Below are 16,347 nucleotides of genomic sequence, written 5' to 3' on the forward strand. Positions count from 1 at the left end.
AATTTATATTATATTTTTTAAATGCAAAGACAAAGCAACTCAAGGTAATGGAGGCCTGCACTTAGTAGTAGGTTACATGAAATAGTGTTCTCTCACTTGTGTGAGGGTCACAGCTCTTTCTTTATGAAAACATATGGAGTCATAGCAAATCTTTCTGAATATTTCTCCTTTGCCCTCTAGGAGTCATTGTGTAAGAAGATGCTGTGGAGTGGTTAATAACTCACCAAAATAAAATTAACAGCTCTTACAGGGTATGCAAAAGCCATGAAGAGTACACTTTATAATATAGATCACACATAAGGACAACTAACTTTTATGGTCTTTTGTCTGACTGGCTTAAAAAAACCACCTTAACTGTCCAACAGGCGAATCCAGGAACGAGATAAACAGCGGCTTGATCGAGTGCAACCAGAAGAAGAACTTCAGTGGCCAAAAAAAATTCAGGAAGATGAAAAGCAAAAAAGGGAGGAAATAACCAAGAAGAAGGAAAGTGAGGATAAGGGGAAACAGGAAATGCAAGAGAAACTGAGTAAGCTTTTCCAACCACATCAAGACCCCATCAAGCCAGCTGTCCAGGCTCCTTGGTCAAATGCAGGTAGAGGAAAAAATCAAGAAATATTGTAGCATGTGCCTCTTGAACAATTCTTTTCTGTTTTGTCATTCCTTTTAATACAGAAGAATATTATGTTTCAAGATTGGATTGCTAGTCTTATTAAAGTAAATCATGTATGGATTGAGCTCTAGATTCCAAAAAGTTGTTCTTCTAGGCTTCACTGTTTTCTTAGAAGTATAGTGTTTAGCAGAGTGTAAAGCACAGTTGATGAGACTTAGTGCCAACTGAAGAGAGAATCTTAGCTGTAAGTTGTTGTAAAATCTTGATGCAAGATGTCAGAAATTATTTCTGCACTTTTCTTTACAATTCTTGTTTTGGTGTGGAATATATGCCTTTGGATTTTTTAGAGTAGTAGCAATATGTCATTTAGTTATCCTTTTTCCTCTTCCCCCGTCCCCATGCATGTTGTTAACTGAACAAATGACCTGACGTCTAAGATTTAATCCCCTTTTTTCTGCTATGCCACATGATCACTTTCAACTGAGAGCTTTTTCTCTGCATTATAACCTGATTTTTGCCCGTATTGGGAATCATGGTTCCCTCTCAAGTGGCTTTGATACATACACAAGAGAACTAATTGGGAATGTAATATTTGTATGCAAAGAATTGCATAAAGGGGAAATTACCTTCTGTCTTTTAGCCCAAATCTAGAATTTACTTAATCTAGTATGTCCTCTTGCTAGCTTTTATTTGTGCAGAGTAGCAGAGGGCACTTTTATGACCGGATAGGCAAGATAGGAAGTTTATTATACAAGAGCAATTTAGCTTGGGGTTTTTCTGTGTTCTTCTTTTTCTAATAATGCATTTTTAACATGTAATTTTTTTAAAACACCATCTGTAAGTGACCTCTTTTCAGCCAATCTATTTGTATCAGGACATTTTGAAACATTTCTCGGAAGTATAGTCAGACTGCAAATGAAGCTGCTACACAAGCAGGCTCTAAAAGTATTTGGGATACCATTAATATATGCAAGAACATCACTGTTTGAATTGAACCTATGGCTGATCAGATTTAACCTACAAAATCATTGAAGCATTTGAGAAGCCATAGATGTTGCATTATAAGTACCTGATTCTTTCTATGAAGATAGTTGTATATGTCATAAAACTTAAAATATAGTAATATTTTACCTGATGTTTAGAAGAGAAAATAGTAAGAAAATTATATTTTAAATAATTCATTTTTGTATTTCCCCTTGTGTAAAAGGGGGATAATATAATTCCTATAGACAATGTAAGGTTTGTTAATTTTTATCTCCACTTTCATTTTTCAAATATTTAAAAATAATGTGTTTTGATTTTTTTTTTTTTCCCTTTGTATCTGTGTGGTTTTTTTCCTTTGCTCAGAAAAAGCTCCTCTAACCATTTCTGCTCAGGAGGATGTAAAAATAGTATATTATAGAGCACTGTATCCTTTTGAATCAAGAAGCCACGATGAAATCACTATTCAGCCTGGCGACATAGTCATGGTAAGAAGGGATTGTGGTATTATTTGAAAAAATTACTTAAGCTTTTGCACTTGTGTGATTGAAGTTATATGTGGCAAGATTTTTTACAGACTTGAGAAAAATATTTCAGTGAATACCGAAATGATGTGATATGACATAGTAACCCTATTATAATAGTGGATAGCTTCTTACAGTTCATTGCAAGTGTAAAGTTTAAACATAATCTGTGAGTAGATTGTATCAGTTTTAGTATGCTGAGCTGTGTGTGTCTGTCAAAGTGTTTGAAAAGGTTCCTATACAGAAGTTATCTCAGTGAGAGGTTTTTTGTCCTCCAACGTACCTAGGAAATAAAGTTACTGTTATTTTCTGTTGAGAGAGAGTCTATTATGTATGGAATCAAAAACTGGCTTTGATAAATAAAGTATGTTTCTAATAAGAAATTTACCTCTTTATAGGAATAGTACAAGAGCAGTGTAAAATTTTTAATTTGGAAAATTGCCTTTATTAAGAGAATGTGATGTCCAGTGTAATACTATGTGAAACAATTACGCTAAACTACAAGATGGCTACACTTCTGTCATGGTCACATAAACACTAACCTAGTCTTAGTATGGTGGTGATACTTCTTCAGTAATACTGGAAATTTTTTATACAACTCTTTTGGTGACAATTTTTGACATAATGATCTAGTATAATTGTAACTTGGAATTGTTTGTATGACAATTTATTCTGGGGTTGTTTTTTTTTTCATCTACTTAACTCTTTTGTGAGATACATTTATTTTAAAGAGGATACACAGTAGATAAAATGTCATTTCTAAAAAATGGAAACATGAAAACTTAAAAAGTCGATTGCAGCTGTGTTGATACAGAATAATTTCCTTTGTTTTTTTTAAGTAGGTGATGAGATACGGGGATATGGTCAACCTATAACTGTCATGTTAAACTCTAAAGCAATATTCTGCTTTTGTCTCTAATTATTACTAAAATTATAGTTCTGTTAATGACTGCAGTTATTAAATGTGTATATTAATATTAATAAATTGCTAGTATGATCTTAACATGCATATGTCTATTCATAATGAAAATTCCTAGTGTAACTATTAAATGATATCTTGTTCACTGTGGGAAAGTATATTCATTATAGTGTTCTACCCAACTAAACAGATTTTAAGAGCTATTGCGTTTTGGCACAGTTTAGTAAGAATGGATTTTGGAAAAAATACACTTTGTAGACTCTCATAAGTTGTAATGATAACTATTTTTTAAAAAGCATGTGTTCTGGGGAGATGAGCCTTCATCTCTCAGCCTTTTTTTTTTTTTTTTTTTTTTTTAATATTGATTCAGCTGTGTCACACTGAAGTGTTTGTGACATTAGAATCTCCTTTTGGAAAGTAAAAGGTGATCCTGGATTAGTAGCACTACTGAATGACTCAGGAAGAAGCCCAATGCCATTCTGAATAACAATGCAGTGTGTTGTTATTCTGCATCAAGAAATAGTATTGGTTAGTCAGCTGTTAAATGAGAGAGGATACAGGTACATGGGTCTCCTTAGGCTGTTGAAAAATGCTGTGTTGTCTTGCTTTCTTGAGAAATAGACTGTAGTCTAGGCATATAAGTAAATGGTTTTTTTCCTTGAGGAAGAGTGATCACTATTAGGTAGATTTGCAGGGAAATAACATTTTTGCCAAAAATGTATCATTTTAAGGAGCACTTCACACGTTTTAAATAGAGACTTTGAGGTAATCTGAGTCTTCCTATGTGTTACTTCTGGACTTTATTTTAACTTACTCTACAAAACTAGAGTAACTACTCTCAATTTTCTTTTTTTAACTTACTTTTGATAATAATTAAACCTGATCACTGATTCTTGTGGGATTTATCTCCTGCTTTGTAGTAATTGCTTAAATGGGCTACTCTTAGAAAAGTTAATGTAAGAAAGACACTTTTGTGAAATGTGTTATAATTCTGCCTTGCTTTAAATCATTGCTTTCCTGATGGAGGTTAAAAGGGAATGGGTAAGTGTGCTGTATGACTGTTAGGAAGTCTATGCAATTTATTCATTTTCATAAATACAGATTTTGTTACCGTGTAGTTTACTTGTTTTTGAATTCACATAGGGTAAAATTAACAAACCAGCTCACATTGTCAAAAGTAATTTTAAGTGCAATGGACCAGAACTTACTTTTGATAATGGGCATTTGGACTCCTAGACTTTTCTCTGTCCTTAAGTGTTTGTGGTGTCCTGTGGTTCTAAAAGGTTCAAGTTGGTTACGTTTTTTGGAAAATAATAATTTACAAGCTTACATGTTAAAGTTTGTCTAATTTATGACATAAATGCAACTCTGTAGTTAAGCTGACCTATACAGTTAGGAGTTTACTCCTAACAAAATAAGTGGTGCTTAGAACAACTATGTTCCAACATAGGCAAATTTCACCATTTCAACTTAAAAATGGCTTTTTGTGTGCAGGCTTGTGCAATCATGTCCTGTAATCATATAGCTATACAGAAGTTACCACCCAAACTGTAACTGCCGTGAGCAAAGAATCCAGCTGAAGCCCAAATCCATTGGCGCACGTGGGAACCAGGCCTAAATCCTGGATGCAAATAGGACTGCAGAATTCATTATGTCAGAATGACTTGTGGCTTTAATAGATGTATAGCTTGTAAATAGTTTTTACAACAGTGTAATGCACTTTTACACTGTGCATGAATCTTGAGACCTGTCTTGGTGGAAATGAGGGAGAAGGATGAGGGTTTATTCTGAAAGGAAAAGTATTGGCAAATTTGAGGAGGGCTTTCTTCTGTCTGACTTTCCAGTACACATGTTGGTTATCTATAGCACTGATGTGTCTTGTGTAATGGTTTAGAGAATGTGTGGACTGTATTTTTTTTAATTCTTCCACTTTTTAATTACAGGGGTTTTATATTTTCTCTTAACTTGGATTTCTGCTTTCTCTGCTTCTTACTTTTCTGTGTACTTTAAATTTCTTTCACTGTAAGCTAGATTGATTTATAATCCTAACTATAACTTAACCAAGCTTTCGTCTGGGAACAAATATTCTAAGCCAAGCAAGTCATGCCTCTTTCAGGGCTCTGTCTGTTCAAGAAGTTAAGTTTCTATTATGTGTATTAATATATGTATACAATGCATAGAATTCTTTTCTTTTGGATAGCTCTCTTACAAAGCAAATCCTGCTGGCATTTGCTGCTGTTAGGCTCCAGCTTAAAGTAAATTAGTGGATTCTGTTGCTGCTGATAATGTCTTATATAATACAGCTTATTTAAATAAACTTAAGCATAATTCAATGAAATACAGGTGAATTATTGAATTACTGAACCGTAGTGGCTCTGATAGCAGGAGGACATAAGTTAACCAGAAAGTTCATAAAGAAGCTTCCATGGAAAGTCTAAAACAAATTCATAATAATAGTTTCTCATCAGTTTTGTTAGAATGAATGTTCTTTGTGTTAGACACATAGACAGCCTCATTGTGTTAGATCCTGTGTAGGCATCATCAGCATATGGCCGCTAGCCTGCAGAGCTTATGTTCAACATTATAACAAGAATTCCAGTAGTCTCAAAATATCTAGATCAAAAGCCTACAACTGGAATAGAATTAAAATGGTCATTTAATGGATGGATAGTTGAACAAAACAGATGATGGTACTCTGTTTAGCTTTGATTAAATACTTTTTGTGAGAGTATTAGGGTTTGGCTTCGTACGTAGAATGAATATCTACCATAAAACAGGGCTTCTCTTTTTGTGTGCATGCATTGCTGGTGATACACAAGCCAGGTCAGAGTGGAGTAGGCCACTGCAAAGCCAGCCCTTCTGTTGACAGAGATACTAACTGGACCTATTGCTTTTGCTGTTAAGAGTTGTGTTGGTGTTACTCCTGTCACTTATGTTCAGTCACTGGAACTTAGTAGTTGTAAGCCGTGGCTCTAAAGTACAGTTGAATAAATAAAAAATAAAACCATACATACTATAATTCACTATTCAGGTGTACATTTAAAGTCTAGTTGTATTTTGGAAAATATCTGGGATAGTTTGTTGTAGGGGCTTGGGAATGGTGGGTGTAAAAACATAAGGAAATTAGAAGAAATGAAATTTTAAAAGGTTCAAAGGAATTTATGTAAAGCTCCAGTACTGTACTACAAAAACAGGTGCAAATTATATTTTAAATGAATAACTGAGGAACCGGATTTTTTATGAATTATAGAGTTAAAATTATCCTTCAAAGTGCCTATTCATGAGTATACATAGAAAACTTAATTGGATTGAATAAGCATAAATTTGACTATCCTAATAGGCTGTTTTAAGAATTATTTTAACTTCAAACTGTCTTCTAAAGAGACATTAAATAGGTTGTTTTTAAAACCCTTTGGTAGTGTTTCTGTATGACTGTGGTTCATTTCAAAGATGCGCTTTTCAGAACATCACCATAACAGATGTTTGGCTTTTCAGTCCTGATTCTTTTGTATGTTAGTGATTCTAGTTACTACCTGAGCAATTGAATGAGAGTAGAAACTATGTGACTATTACTACTGTTTAGATTATTCAACTTGGCATCAGGTGCTGATAATCCATTTCTCCCTCTCTCTTCCAAGATTCATCCTCTGCTGTGACCTTCCGTCACTCATACTGCTGCTTTAACAATCCTATTCAGTGCTGCAGTGGAAATTCTGCTCTGCACTGCAGTAAAACCACATTGAACCGGTCAAGCATGTAGTCCGTTTATTTCTGGGTTTGCTTTGAGTTAATAGGGACTGAGACAGAATGGACCCAACAACAAGCAGAAATAATGGATTGTCTTGCACCAAAAGAGGAGCGTGGGATACAAATTACAATAGGAGGCAGTCAGAGTCAACAACTGGCCTAACGCAAAGCAATCTATCAGCAGCTCACATGAGTAGTCCAGGGACAATCAGAGGCAGAAGCATTGCTGCTTCGGTTTCAGTCACTTCTAGGCAAAAGAATGGTCCCACCTTTAGTCTAGAGCGACTAGTTTGCATCATTGCACCATTTTTTTTGCCACTGAATTTTTTTTTTTCTCCAAACAAGCAGCTGATCAGGTTATATTTTGTTAAAATCGATAGAGTGAATTCGTAGGTGTATTGCCAACTGTAGAAGCATCTAGCTTGAGTCACTACTGTATGCTATTTTTGTATAATGTCATCTACTGAAAACTCCTTTGACTGAAAAGGATACTATTTCTAATTCCTCAGCTCATGAAGCATTCTGTTAACAACAAATCCCTCACATTGATAATGGATTTTTAGGAAATAGTGTCAGGTGATTTAGAAGTACAAATTTAAGCATCTCTGACTGCTGTACTGTTAGCTGCCACAGTCAAATCTTGAATTGCACTGTCATTTGAAACTCTTAAGTATTTTGAAATACTGATTGCTTCCGGCCTAAACAGATGAGAGGAATTCTTGCCAAAAACCAGCCACTGTGTAGGGTTGGTCATCTGACTTTTCATTACTGGCCTGGTTTTACTGCTGACTTGACCACTGCTGGGGAATCTGCAGCTATACACAGCAGATTGTTGTACAAAGTAGGGGTTATTTACATGTCAAAAGGTGCAAACCCTATTCATATGTAAGGGTTTGCTTGAAAACTGAGATTCTTTTGACCTATCAAAGAGATTAGATAGCTAGAACACCAAACTTACAAAAATTAGTATGGAATACAATCATTGCCTTTTTTCTTCTAAAAAGTTCCTGCAACTGACATTTCCTTGGAGGTATTTAGCCACCATATCAACTCACCAGGGGTAGCTATAGTGAATTATTTTTCTTCTGCGATTTTTGCTGAATAGGGTTAGCTGCAGCTCACAGAATTTAAACTGATCACTTTTGTTGAAATAGCAGACTAAGACAGTAGTCTGTCAGTAGAGCTTGGAGAACAAATGTGTGAAATGTTTAAGAAAAGTTAACAGGAAAGTGTGAAATCTGCCAAATCATAGCTTAACGCGATTATAATAATCAGTAAGTACGAATTAAAATACAGCTGTAAAAATAGCCCTGTTTCATCCAGTCCTTTATGGTTGGCAAAGATATCTGAGTGAGGGGAAAGAACAGAGGACTGCAAATTTATGTATGAAAATTTATGGTGGAATTGTTTTGTATAAACACATTAGTAAATCTGTGGATTTATTTTGAATTGTTCGATGGGTGTTGGTTTTAATATGCTGTGGTTTTTTGCTGTATTTTCTGCAAGAGAAAATCTAGGAAAACTTGTTAAAAACTGCATTTTGTGTTAGTTAAACTAGAAATATCAGTAATTAAGGGATTTCTCTAGAACTCATTTCTCCCAAGTCTGCTGTACTATGACAGACTTTCAAGCAACTGTTTAAAAACCCATGCTTAGCTTATGCATTAGGATTGAAATAAAACTTTTTTACCTCATCACCAAGAAATCCTTTTGATTTAGGTTGGGGGGCGGGAAAGGGGGGAGCTGGGGTGGGAAAAAAAAAGATTTGCAAAGCATTATTGCATTGCAAAATGTTCTCTTAGCTATTAATACGCCATAGAAGGAATAGCTGTCGACATAATCCTCCAAAGGTATATTAAATAACAACAACAAAATTCTGCCTAGGTGGAACTTCTGTTTGTAATGAAGGTGTCATGTCTTTGTAACTAGAGGAAGTTAATGACTGTGGATGAGATGGATTGTTTTAAGCAAAAATTCCATTTTTATGTTATGTTTCTTAACTTTCTAACTTAATACATCTACAGGTGGATGAAAGCCAGACTGGAGAACCAGGGTGGCTTGGTGGAGAATTGAAGGGGAAAACTGGATGGTTCCCTGCAAACTATGCAGAGAAAATACCTGAAAATGAAGTTCCAGCTTCTGTAAAGCCAGCAGTTGAGGCAGCTGCTGCACCTAAAGTTTCTGTGCATGAAACCACTATGTCGCTAGGAACTCCTGCTTCTACAGAGTGTACTACAACTGCCAATAACTGGGCAGACTTCAGTTCAACGTATGTTTGGGTAGTGATTATTGCCTTAAATGTGGTGGAGTCCTTTTTAATCAATTTGACTGTGATGGCAGTTAACACAGAGTATCAAGATTGCAAAATAAAAATAGCTTGATTGAAGTAAAATGTTTTTTCTGTAGTAAATAATTAAAATCGCAGCCTTGTGGAACTTTAACCATGTTCCCATCATATCTGCTGGAGCAATGCAGAAGGGCACATTACAAATAGGAGACATTCCTAAGTGAGAATGGTGACATGGTGGAAATCCTAAGGTGTTCACCTTCCTTCTTTTAAATTAGTTGACACCAATCCTCACTGAAGGTTTCCAGCTTGGATTATGCAAAATATGATAATGACAGAGTTAACATGAAAAGATTACTTACTAATTCCTTATCACAACGTTAATAAGACTGATGCAAGTAGAACATGTGCCCTTCCCTAGATGTCTTTTTAACTCAACTTAATGCTCTGTGGAGTATTATCAACCCTATGTAAACAGGGTTGGGTGAGTAATTGTCTTATCTTTTGATCATGTAATACATATTTATAAATTAAAATTTAAATATCTTAGTGCAATATTACAGTACATAATATGTTCTATTTCAAAATTTTCATCAAATAGGTCACAGTAGCTTTTCCAGTTATTTAAACTTTTTCTGTTTTACTACGAACAGTCATTTTTCTAAGGGCGGAGGGTAAGACTAAATCTTGAGCTTCCTGGAGATGTCTGGCACATGCTGCATTTTATTGTTTTGAATAAATCATACTTTTGACAAAGCTGTTTCTACTCTAGGTGGATAATGCATGCTTTCATGCTTTTCATAAAATTAATATTCAGTTTCAATACAAAGCGAGTCCCATAGCATTTATACTAATAACACTGTCCTTGACATGGTATAGGGGTTAGGGATGGTTGTGGCCTTTGGACACTGTTACAATCTAGGTGGACAACAATTGATTACTCCAACTAACAGCACAAGCAACAGGCAAAGGAAACTTAGGTTTGATATAGGTGCTTTGTTTACACTTCTAGAGTTCAGGGCGTTTTGTTCATTTAAGTGGGTATTTGGAGGCAGAGATATGGATATGAGATTTAGTAGGCATTTTAAAGGACAAGAGATAACATAAGGGTAAGAGGTTGCATAAAACTCTGAAGAATTGAAAGAAGTCAGTAGGAAATAATTTTAAGCAAAAGAAAAAAGATAAGGATTTGAATGAGAAGCAGCAAAATGATGTATAAGGGAAAGGGGTGTGAGGTGTCAGTGATGTGCAGGTGTGAAGATTTCAAACCAGTTTTGAAAAGAATGATGATTTTTTTTTTTTTCTTTTAAGTTACCTCTTACCACTGTGTATAATATAGACTGCACTACTTGAACTTCTGTTGTATTGGGGCACAGCTAAGAAATGAAACTAAATTACAGGAACAGCTAGCCTTAAGTAGCAAGGACAAGCAACTGTGTTTAGAGATTGCCTTTTTAAGATAAATGTATTGTTAGCCTATATTTGGACTGTTTCCACCTGAAAGTTATGATGCTCATGGAATATTCAATTAAAAGAAATTAACCTAGAATGTAGAATTTTTTCCTGCACAATCTTCCTGCATGAGTGTTTTTGTTCAGTTGAAAACGGTAGGAATTACATCTTTCTCTTTTTTTCAGATGGCCAACAAACACTAGTGAGAAACCGGAGACTGATAACTGGGATGCCTGGGCAGCTCAGCCATCTTTGACTGTTCCCAGTGCAGGGCAGCTGCGGCAGCGATCAGCCTTCACTCCTGCCACTGTTACAGGATCATCTCCCTCTCCTGTCTTGGGTCAGGTGAGCACCTATATTCATTAAAACTGTTCTGACCCAGCACAAACGTTTGGAAAGCAAGGTATGAACATTGACCATGCATTAAAACAGTCCCCTGAGATAGGTAAGCTATTTCAGTTTGGAGTGATGAACAGATAGTGTACATCCATTTGCAAAATCGGTGGCAGAATTTAACATGAAGCGGTTTCTGTTCTGCTATTCTGTGCTGGCTTTTTTGGACTTTGGTGGTCCCGTCTTAATGTTTTGGCAGGATGCCAGTTTTGGGTCACTTCCTTGGGGCTTTCCTGAATCACATGACAATAACCTTCACTCCAAAGTGAATTACATAGTTAAGTGGAATAGCAATGGCAAAACTTCAGATGAATTCTGTCCATCTGTTAAGGCATTTTCTTTTCTTCAACTGAACAACATACTGTTCTTGTAAGCTAATGTGTTCTGAAAAGTGCTAAATATCTTGGAGCAAAAAAAAAGTTGGAATGTACAATGAATAACTTGCAGCAAAGCATCATTTTCCATAAAGTTTACTTTAAGTCCTGCCAAAACAGGTTTATGAAGGTTTATTATATGTATATCTTAATTTTAAAACTTTATTTAACTTGTTAAGCAAAACCCTCTGATAATCTTGCATTGTATTGATTATGTGTTGATAGATAGAAGTGTAGGAGGACTGTAAACATTTCTGGTATTACTTTGTAAGTTTAATTGACTTACTTTGCTTTACACAGTTGAGGGAGAGTCTGTGTATTTTGTTGCTATATAAGTAGCATAAGAATATAATTCCTTAAGCAGCTTGCTTTATGAAAGGTGGTGCATGACTGACTTTTCTGTCTTTTTTTTTTTTTTAAATTGCATTAGGGCGAAAAAGTGGAGGGGCTTCAAGCACAGGCTTTGTATCCTTGGAGAGCAAAAAAAGACAACCACCTTAATTTCAATAAAAATGATATCATCACAGTTTTGGAGCAACAAGATATGTGGTGGTTTGGAGAGGTTCAAGGACAAAAGGGGTGGTTTCCTAAATCATATGTGAAGCTTATTTCAGGCCCCATTAGGAAGTCAACAAGGTATTTTATTTGCTTTTACTGTACTTTATTTCTATACTGTAATAGTTAAATAAATATGAAGAGTTGCACACTTGAATTTTAAAGTTTAGAATCTATTCTCTGAAAATGTTTTTTTTAATATGACTCTCTTCTGGGGGGTTGGATTTCATGAATAACAGCTATGTAAGTCTTAGCTTATCTTTCTCCAAAATAAAAAGGTATACCTCAAAAGTTAATCACTTATTACTCTTGGAGGATGAAATGTAAAGCCAACTTTAACATTAGTAATACAAATGAGAATGATTTTAGATTTTTTTTTTTCTGAGGGAGGAGGTGCAGAAACTTGTGTATCTAAGGCAGTTACCTAAATGTAACCATGACTGGTCACTGTACTTAAAAGCCTTAATTTGCATATTTACTGTCTCTTCTTTTAAAATGTAGGGAATTGCTTATGGTTGCATATGCTTTTTTTTTTTTTTTTTTAGTTTTTAAATACAATAATAATTTTTCCGAAGAGATTTAATTTCTTAAGTAACCGTTATTTTCTTCTAAAGCATGGATTCTGGTTCCTCAGAAAGTCCTGCTAGTCTGAAAAGAGTAGCATCACCAGCAACAAAAGCAACTATGTCAGGTGAAGGTAAGCATTTCAAACTGAATGGCATTAATAGTATTTTACTATGTAATTAAATAGAATAAGTCTGCTTATTACCAGAAACAAGCTTAGAATCAGATCTTAGTGCTTCAGGATCGTGCCTGTTAAAATTGAAGTGCAAATCAATTTGCCTTTAGAATTATTTAAAATTATTATAGTAAGAATTTATATATGTTGTGTATATAGGAGAAATAATTTCACATGCCATTAAAATATCATCTGTAGTTTGTACTGTTTCTTGTATAATTATTTTGGTAACAATTCCCAGTCTGGAATGGGTTTTTGCAGGGGGCCAAATAAGCATATCTGTACATGTACTTCATGATGTCAGGAATTATTAATACATGTCTCAATTTCACCCAAAGCTCATTTCCAATGTTTCATTAAAACTCTTAATTAAAGAAGTTACAATCAGTTATAGAATGTTGTGATCCTTATGGTCAAGGCTACCCCTCATTTTTAAAGATGGAGCCTGGGGCGCAGACAGGTAATTGTCAGGCCTCTGTAGGGTTTTAAAAGACCTGCATTCCTGGCTGTTACCACCCTTCAGCTGGAGGTTAATGTCTCCACATGAGCTGTGTTAACAGACTGTGTGGGCACTCTTAATCCACTTCAGTGCAGAGTCAGCTAGCTTAATTTAAATCACAGTCAGAGTAAATCAATGAATCTAAACATAGGTTACAAATGAACATTTGTATATAATCTCTGCAGCACACCTTAAGTTTTTTAATTACAGTTCTACGTACAATTTTAAGTGACAGTGTCTCTTTGGTTACGAATGTATTTAATTTGCCACTGGCATAAGCACTACAGAAATTAAAAGGAGGGAATGGTAAAGATCCATATAACAAGGAAAGTGAGATAATCAGTTATTTCAAAATACAACTAGTCTTGCTCACTATATATTTGAGAAAAAGCAATTGTAGAAATGCTAAGTCTTTCTTGTAGAGTATGGGATATCTCAGGTTATATGTTTGTATTAAAAAGGAACACAACTTTTTAATAAAACATTTCAAAAAAGCTCTATTTTTAAGAAATAATAAAGCATGGATTTAGCATCTTCTATTACATTTAAAGGGTTTAAGAAAAATTCCATGTGTATAGCATAAATTATGATATTTAATGGATGTGTTCGTGTGTACACGCATACAAACAGATGTGTGTGTTCTTCAGCTGCAGTTGTTAGACAAACCATGTCTTAGCTTTCATTAAGGATAGTAACTGTGGTTTGAATTCTTGCTGAACTTCCCCGAGCTAAGCTTTTTGGTCAGATTTAGTGTTCAAGCAAATAGAACAACTGCCAGCTGCAGTGGAATACTTAAACGTTTTTGTTACATATGCATGAAAGTCCTCCTGAACTATTGTGAACTGCTGTTGGGTCCAGAGCTGGTCCTAGAAGCAGAGGATATAATCTTCAGAAATCTGTTCTGTGCCCCTGTGAAGTGTGGTAATGCTCAGTTAAATAAGAATGTATCAAGTTGTATAGAAGATGTTACTGAATTGTCTGAAATTATTCTTTGTAATCATTTATGTAAAAATTTTTCATGTAGTTCTGTGATTGAATTATGCATTGCATTTCTCAACATCAGTCTACTTTAGTGTTTTTGCACTTGAATACTAAGTAGTTGACTGTGTTTTAGCAAAACAGAACACATTCAAGCTTTGTCTTAACATTTCCCAGCCATCTGTTGCGTAAGATGCAATGAGATGTGGGTCCTTCATGCAAAGCTTCAAGTAATGAAAGAATTCATTGTATACGAGAGCCAAACAGCGTATGTAAAATGAAGAACTATATCTACAGATATTTGGATACTGAGACTTTCCATCCCCAAGACTGAAAATTGTAGTCATCAGCACAAAACAGAAACCATTGGGATAAATGTTTTCAGAATAGTCTCTGATATAAATTAATAATTTATGTACATTTTAATTATACTAGCAAATTATTTTACAAAAAAAAATACCCCAGAAGCAGCCTTTTGGTAGATTGTATTTAGTTCTGATAGGTACCATTTTATGCATTATATATTGAGGTTTCTACGAATAGTAATTAATAAATTTGTCTTCTGTCTAGCCCATGGATAGACTACATTATATTAGTTAGGTTTTGCAAATGATAATTGAGCAGTGTATCAAGTATTTTCCTATGTCCTGTATTTATTTCCCTCTTACAGAATATATTGCTATGTATACTTACGAGAGTTCTGAACAAGGAGACCTTACTTTTCAACAAGGTGATATGATTCTTGTGACAAAGAAAGATGGCGACTGGTGGACAGGAACACTGGGTGATAAATCAGGAGTTTTCCCATCTAATTATGTGAGACTCAAAGATTCTGAGGTAGAGACATACTGAAATATTATAAAATTGAGCTGAGGGAGGTATGTTTTATTTAGTGTTGTAGTGATAGTTGCAAGTCAGTGGATCATAAGGGAAGAAAAAATATTTTGCAGTTTTACTGAATGTGAGATTAGAAAGGGAAAACAATAGTAGTTGTATTTTACAACATAATGTCCTAAATAACTTCATGGATCATATATTAAAATGAATCTTGCATATGTTAACTTGGCAGTTTTGTAGAGACAAATCGGAATAGCTATGACTACTTTGTTCCCCAGGTAAGTTTTTAATGACTGAGTTGTATCTTGCTACCATTAGTTTCAAAAAAAGATATAGAGAGTAATATTTCAGTCTATTATCTTTTTTTTTTTTTCCCCCTAATGTCGTTTTCTTGCAATCAAGGAGAGCAAATTTCGCAACAAAACTTAACTAACTACTATGTTTATTTGAAAGTTCTTGACTTAATAATAGAGGTTCTGTTTCATCTGCTTTTTATCCTGGAATAATCCAATAGAACATGTTCATATTAAATTTTTTTCTTTCTTTTTAGGCATTCTAAAGAAAGATGTTTTCTCATTTATATTCCTCATCTGTTTGAGAGGATAATTCATCTACTAGTAGGAATTAGCTTAGAGTCATAGTTGAATACAATACTAATCTCTTGATGAGAAGGAGTTCTTGTTTATGTCTCGAAGAATAATAGGGGTTTTAAAAGTAAATAAATAAGTAAAAATTACTGGATTTTTAGAAATCTAGGTGCTAAGGCTTTTTCCACAAGTCTTGAATTCTGTGTGTATGTGACACAACTCAAAGAAAGACTGTATCTGCAATATAGAGCTTGAGCAAAGTCACTGCTTAAAATTATTTCTGATGGTGGAAAAGCCAAAGAATAAAACCTGCAGTGAAATATGTAGCTGTAGAAAGCCTTTATATAATAAATTTTTAAATAGTAGAGAAATTTCAATAACATCCTCTGAGACAGGATTAAAAAAAGTTTGTAGTTAATGATATTTAGTATTGTGGTCCTTGGGAGAAATAGTATTGTGATAATGCTTTCAGAAACATTTTAGAAACTTTTCTCATCTATATTTTCTTGTAACAATTTTCTTCATGTAACAATTTTCTTCAATCCCCATCAGTACTAGTTCGAGGACTAATCAGTCTTATTCTAGAGAAGTCCTGTCCCGGTTTTGATTCGTTGTTCTCTTGTGTTGTGAGGTACACTTTTCTGTGCACATTAAGACTGTAGTTTCATAGAATAGAATCATAGAATCCTAGAATCGTTTAGGTTGGAAAAAACCTTTAAGATCATGGAGTCCAACCATAAACCTCGCACTGCCCAGTCCACCACTAAACCTAAGCGCCACATCTACACGTCTTTTAAATACTTCCAGGGATGGTGACTCAACCACTTCCCTGGGCAGCCTGTTCCAATGCTTGACAACCCTT

At 34.7% G+C, this 16,347-nt stretch overlaps 1 protein-coding gene across 1 annotated transcript in view; it reads left to right on the forward strand.

Annotated features, from left to right (window-relative positions):
* Positions 1–365: 365 nt before the first annotated feature.
* The window catches only part of ITSN1 (intersectin 1 (SH3 domain protein)), a gene marked incomplete at its 5' end in the record, with an annotated part of 55,053 nt that continues 39,071 nt past the window's right edge, over positions 366–16,347 (forward strand). The window contains 8 exons of the mRNA XM_009580355.1: positions 366–595; positions 1,961–2,082; positions 4,064–4,078; positions 8,809–9,053; positions 10,709–10,868; positions 11,721–11,926; positions 12,460–12,542; positions 14,732–14,898. Coding sequence (XP_009578650.1) covers positions 366–595; positions 1,961–2,082; positions 4,064–4,078; positions 8,809–9,053; positions 10,709–10,868; positions 11,721–11,926; positions 12,460–12,542; positions 14,732–14,898 — 1,228 coding nt within the window. The remainder of the gene's footprint in view (positions 596–1,960; positions 2,083–4,063; positions 4,079–8,808; positions 9,054–10,708; positions 10,869–11,720; positions 11,927–12,459; positions 12,543–14,731; positions 14,899–16,347) is intronic.

This window comes from Fulmarus glacialis, unplaced genomic scaffold (assembly GCF_000690835.1).
Source record: "Fulmarus glacialis isolate BGI_N327 unplaced genomic scaffold, ASM69083v1 scaffold34676, whole genome shotgun sequence".
In the NCBI taxonomy this organism is placed as follows: Eukaryota; Metazoa; Chordata; class Aves; order Procellariiformes; family Procellariidae; genus Fulmarus; species Fulmarus glacialis.